This window comes from Netta rufina (genome assembly GCF_964035555.1).
Source record: "Netta rufina genome assembly, chromosome: 9".
NCBI lineage: Eukaryota > Metazoa > Chordata > Aves > Anseriformes > Anatidae > Netta > Netta rufina.
Window position 1 is genome coordinate 25,620,198 of NC_140132.1, and position 6,083 is coordinate 25,626,280.

The 6,083-nt window shown below is 55.7% G+C and overlaps 1 protein-coding gene across 2 annotated transcripts in view; it reads right to left on the reverse strand.

The window, feature by feature from the left end:
• Positions 1 to 3,516, reverse strand: part of KCNAB1 (potassium voltage-gated channel subfamily A regulatory beta subunit 1) — a gene marked incomplete at both ends in the record, with an annotated part of 40,587 nt that extends 37,071 nt beyond the window's left edge. The window contains one exon of one of the 2 annotated variants that reach the window (XM_084291717.1): positions 3,245 to 3,516. In XM_084291717.1, coding sequence (XP_084147843.1) covers positions 3,245 to 3,516 — 272 coding nt within the window. Of the gene's footprint in view, positions 1 to 659; positions 902 to 3,244 lie in introns of those variants that run through there. The other variant, XM_084291718.1, reaches the window with a different exon arrangement.
• Positions 3,517 to 6,083: the final 2,567 nt, after the last annotated feature.

The window sequence follows — 6,083 nt, forward strand, 5'->3', positions numbered from 1 at the left end:
GGAGAGCCTTGTCCATCTAAAGCTGGAAGAACAAAAATCTACAGAAAATGGGAGTCAGGAGTGCCCAATAACAGGACTACTGGGAAATCCTCACAGTATATCAGAGCTGCTGTGCACAGCCCACTGCCCTGCACGAGTCCTCCTCCTCCGGGCCGTGGTGTGTGTGAGCTGCAGTGCTTCATAGCCGCCTCTGTCAACGCTGAAGGATGCGCACACCTAAAAGCAGGGATCTGCCCGAATCCATCAGCTCCAACAGGAATTAATCGCACGCTTTCCTTCATCACGCTAAAGGCTCTGATGGATGGAGACCACGGCACTCCGCAAGCCAGGCAGGCGCTCAGGGACCATCTGCAGGTGGTGACAGCCAGAGCTGGAGCCGGGTGGTTTGCAGGGCCACACTCCTGGGGGAGCTGGATGGCTAACCAAATTCAAAGCTTTAGGACTAGAGCTCCTGTGCATTTACCACTGCTCGCGGCCATGCTAATGTCTTGTGGTGCTCAGCTAGCTGAGAGAAGCCCCTCAAGCAGCCGGCACCCCTGGGTTTCGGCAGCCTGCCCGGTGGTGCACACAGGCTCCAGGACACAGCCAGACACCCGGCAGGGAGAGCGTCCTGCAGGTTTGGCCGACCCCACCACGCAGCCCCCCAGCACCCCCAGTACCTGTACTTCATCCCCGTCTCCGCGCGGACGGTGTCCTGCAGGGACAGCCCATGCACGTGCAGGAACTTCTCCAGCTGCTTCAGCTCCGCGGCTCCGCTCGCCTTCCCTGCCCAGCCGGACAGCGGGGGGCAGATTTTGGGCACCACGCTGGGCTTTTTGCCTTTCAGAAGCGCTTCGCTCGGCTTCTGCAAACTCGGCTTGTGCGGGGGGATGTCGGCGCAGGCGGGCTTGTACAAATGCATGGTCCTGGGGGGAGCCTGGCCCCACAGCCGCTGGGTAGGGGCTTCTCGGAGCCCCCTCTTTAAAACCCACTGCACGGAGAGCCCGGTGCCATGGCACCACGGCCAGGGGACGATGGCATCAGCCCGGCACTACACAGCCGTGGTTCTGTCCCCGACGTTGTTCATGGCATTGAAACGTCGGGGCTGGTTTTAGCTGGGGCCCAGATGGGCTCCGGCCAGGGTCGGCACTCGGTCCCACCGCCTGCAGCCTCTCAAGGCCAAGCACTCGAGGGGCACGGACTGCCTGTGGGAATGGAGCACCGACCTTGTTTCCCAGGTCTTATATTTAGATAAGGAGAAATATTTGTTCGGGATTCCATCCAAGGCTGACGAACATAAAAAATAATATTCTCACAGGGTTTATTTAGGGCCTCGGGCTGCACAGATGAACGCTGCAAGCACCTCTCATGCAAGTCGTTAGAACTTCTCGTTTTCTTGTAATCTTGCAAACTCACAGCTCAGGTTAACTGGCCTGCAAACTTCACTGTTATCCATCACAGCCCCAGGAGGACGCAAGTAAGAAGCAAACAGAGGCTAAGGAACAGCCAGCCGAGCTCCTGGGGCCGCTGCTCTCTGCTGACACGGGACAGGCACAGGACGGGGGGCTCAGGCTGCAGGATGCTCCTCCAGGGACTGTGGGAGGCAGCTGAGAAACCCAAATTTGTACATCCTGTGCAGCAGCCTGCCCGTGATCCTGCGGGCACACCGCATGTTTTAGGGAGGATGCTCGCCCCTCCAGCAGGCTCCAGCAGCCAGGGGAGGCCCCAGGAGCTGCAGCACTGGTGGCTGGGAGGCTGCTCTTGTTAACAACAAGAGCTGAATGGTATCAGAGATGCCTGTTTGCAGCTGTTCGGGGTCTCTGGCATGGAAAAAAAGGGGTGAGAAAGGAGCAGGAAACACTTGTGTCTCCACTCACGCCCTCCATCATCCCCTCACCCAGCAGCCGGCGTGGTCCTGTGGCCCTAGAAACACCCCAGCCTGCTGAGTTCCCCCTTTCCCTAGCTGTAGCTGATCCATCCTGCTACCAGAGCAAACAGAGAGTTTGGTTCCAGGGTCTGTGTCCCCGAGGGGTGATTGGAGAAATGGTGCAAACCTGGGGGGTACCCAGAGCCCCCCAGTCAAGGTGAATCCAGCAGGGCCAAAGCAACCAGCTCTGGCCAGGGCCAGCTCCCAGGGAGCAGACCAGCGCAGGAGCTGCACCATGAAGCAGATTTTCTGGGCTCTTATGTTTTAAAAACTGAACCCATTTTCTGACTCTGCTTTCAATCCCAAATACATCCGAAAAATAAGTTAAATAATCAAGTGATGGATATATCATGAACTCAGCTAATCCGTAAAGCTTTCGAAGCAGATAAACAAGGACTGATCTCTAAAAAAGAACATATTTTAAAAGATTATAATTCAATGTCACAGAGAGGAGTTTTGCATGGAAATGTGGATTACCCAGCTAGCCTTTCCCTACAAGCGTGGTGTTGGGTGCTGGGGCACCAGCGGAGGGCTGGTCAAACACCCCCATTCCCTGAGATTTGGGAGGATTTTGCTGTATTTTCATGCTGAAATCCCTGCTGCTATGGGTGCCTTTGTGCAGAGCCAGGTTGAAGACCAGCCTCTGGAAGCAGGCTCCTCTCTCAAGGCGAGTTGAACAAACACCCCCCTCTCTCCAGTCACTGAAATTGCTCCCAGCAAGCACAACAGAACTCATCCCTACGCTCCTGCTGCTTGAGACAGACGGACTGAGACAACAGCATGCATCCGCCTGTATTTAGGTCCCATTTCATTAAGGGTCTTAGTCTGGGAAAGAGATTAGAGCCGCACGTCTAATTTCCACTAATGCCGAGATCCCCTAACGTTTTAAAGGAGCAAGATCAGACTCCGGAGGACATCAAGATCGTGCCTGGGTCTGGGGTGAAAGGAAGGAAGCAGCCAACACCTCCACGCTATCTGCTCGTGTCACCCACACAGCCCTCACACACCTGAACCCAGGTCCGATGAGACTGCGGTCACTTGAAGAAAACAGCTGTGAGAAATGGGGCTGAATGCTCACAGGTGGCTTCGGCTGAGAAGTTTGGGAAGCCAAGGAACGAGTCTGCAAAATCTCCAGTCCTCTACGTCACGTTCACCATAATGCAGGGGAAACAAGCCCCCAAAAATGGAAATGTCAGAATCACAACGACAAAAAGCTTCCTGTTATTGTTGTTGTGGTTGTATTGTTACTACTACCACTACCACTACTACCAATACTACTGCTACTACTATTTGGAGGAGTGCAAGCCCGTCCTGTGCTGAGTGCAGGGAGTCACCTACCTGTGTGGCATGCCGGTGGTGTAGGCGACGGTGTGCTCGTGCGAGAGCTCGCAGACACGCAGGTACCAGCTCATCTCCAGCTCCCGCAGCAGCGCCAGCCTCCGTGCCCTCTGCTGCGCCGCGGCCGGCTTCAGCCGCGGGTCCTTGGTGCTGTCGGTGCCGCTCCGCGGGGCTCGGTCCCGGCTCCCCAGGGACAGCACCGACTGCTTCCTCAGCTTCAGCGCTTCCTCGGCGTTCTTGTTCCCCACGGTGCCCGTGCGTGCCGCCAGCATCCTCACGGCTCGCCCCGGGGCGAGGGGAGCGCCGAGCCGCTGCTGCCCTCAAATCGTTTAAACTGATTTCCAGCACGCGCCTTCCTCCCGCTATAACCCTGCGCCGGCCACAAAGCCGTAATTAGATATGTGGCCACAGAGCTTAACCCGAAAGAAGAGCCACGACCTCTTCACGGAAACATCTGTACGGCGTCCTGCGTGGCAGCAGGCTGAAACGCACACCGAGGCAGCCTCGGTCTGCCAAACGCAAGGAGGGCAGCTCTGAAAAACTACCGATGAGCTTGGGCAGGACTGGGCGTGCGATCGGGACCTGCTCGAAGCACGGCGTCTGGGTGGAGAGCAGGGAAAAGTGGGCCGGCTCGCTCAAGCTTTATACCCCGACGGGCTCCAGCCTACGTGAGCCCACGTGTGCTCACCCTGCGGATACGCAGGCAGGCACGTGGGCAGGCCCAGCACCACGATGGATGCGGACACATCCACACCAGCTCAGCTGGGCCAGGCATGCAGCCCCCGTGGCCTGCAGGACCCTCGGTGTCACGGGCTGGGGCAGGGACCCCACCGCCCGCCAGGCCAGAACAAAGCTGGGGCTCTTACCGACGTTATACCAAGATGGTTTTAGGTGTGTTTTAAGAAAGCTTCTTCCCCTGTGGAAGAAGTCCTATAAAATTACCCTTCCCCAGAAGCCTGTGTGTTGCCCGGCCTGCTCAGCAGCGGTGACACTGAAACAATCACACCGAGATGTGCAAAGTTCCAGAAAAACAACTCAAACTGCGGGCTGTTAAAATATCCTAGGTTTGTGCCTGTGCTAAAACGTCATCTCAGTCACTAAACTTCATAGTACGTCCCAAAAAGGAGAGGGCTTCAACCAACTCCAGCAGCCCTTAAACCAACCCAGGCAGTGCACGCTTGCTTTACAGCTACACAGCTTCGAGCCTTCCAGGGCTGTTCGAGTTCTCTCACCTGGGAGCTGGCTAACAAAAGCAAACTGAAGTCCTTCAACATTCATGTAACAGACATCGTGCTCGCCCAGTCCCGTGTTTATTGTTCACTCAGCCATAGGAACAAAACCACAAGGCCCTGAGCAGGTTTCAGTCACTATAGAAGCAAACTGCTCCAAAAGCAGCTGCTGGCAATTTGTTCCTCCCTCGGCGCAGCATTGTTCCCTTCAGGGCACGCTGCCGCGAGCGCGGCCGTTCCCGTAACGTGCCACCCGGGTAGGTAACGCTATCGGGCACCGCTCCGGGGGGGCCGCACGTCCTGCCAGGTAAGGACACCCGCTCACCCCATAAAACATGCAGGAGGATCGTTTGCCTGCAAACGAAGCCGCCAGGTGCTGTTAAACATTGATGCACAGTTCTGGGCCGCTCGCTGCTGTGGGGTGCGGGCAGGCGCCGCTTGGGCCTGCTGTTGTGTGCTTCTAACGTGGCCTCCAAAAACGTGTGTGTGTGAGCTGTGTGCCTGGAACTCACCTCAGGTTATAGCCAAAATCCTTACTGCAGGCGTTGAAGGTGCCTATAGCTCCTTTCAGAGCACTTTGTAACATCCACTTCTATCCCAGTGGCTGTCCCCGAGCCGGGTGCGTGGCCCCAAAACTCCCACAGGGACGCTCCCCGGAGCAGTGGTAAAAAGCCCAGCTGGCTGCAAAGCACAGCTGCCCCCGCACGAGGGATTTAATCTCCCCGCTGCTGGCACTCAGCTGTATTAGATGTGCAACCCATAATGGTCTGGAGCGAAGCGAGGTCAGAGCACCCATCAACAACAGCGACAATGCCGAGATGTAGACCAGCCCACACCACATCCACAACCAACAAACAGCAACGCTGAGATGTAGAACAGCCACTAAAAACCAAGCACTAAACCTCGGTGTCGCCAGTTGAAAGCAGAACAGCCCCCTGCCTGCCCCCCTGGCCTCCCGCAGCACAGCACCTACCCACTGCCTTGTCCCCTGGCTCAGACACCCCTTTGGTCCAACCTAGCATTTTTCAGATTTAATAAGAGAAACATTTCTAACAGCCTCCAGTACACGCTTTCTACTCGGAGAAGCTTTAGGTTTCCATGGTGAATTAATACACTTCAGCCAGTTTGCATTTTAGACGTGTTTTTCTTTTCCTTTTTTTAAAATCTCTTGAGCGGTTCCTTGTCAGGGCTGGCTCAGCTCGCTGTGTGCTGGCTGCCAAGCGCCTCGCCGCGCCGTGCGGGGACGTCTGTGCTCTCACCTTCCAGGGGATGCCTTGTGCCTCGTTCCCACACAGGCTGCGAAGTCTGATCCATCAGCCCTCCAGCTGTGCTAACAAAATTGCTTTAAAAGCCGTCCTCTTGAAATTCTCTTAAAATTCACCCCACCATTTCAGATTCCTCACTCTCTTCTCAATAAGCGTTCCCCTAAATTCTTCATCTATGTGTACACACACCCAAAATCTATTTGCACACAGATACAGATTGACCGAAGCAGGACAAAGTGGCAGCACTCGATAGCCTGGCAGCTCCTGCTTAAAGGATTTTAGCAGAAAAAGGCAAGCTTTACACAGGTTCAGATTGAGCTGGAAAATATCTGTAAGTGATAGCTG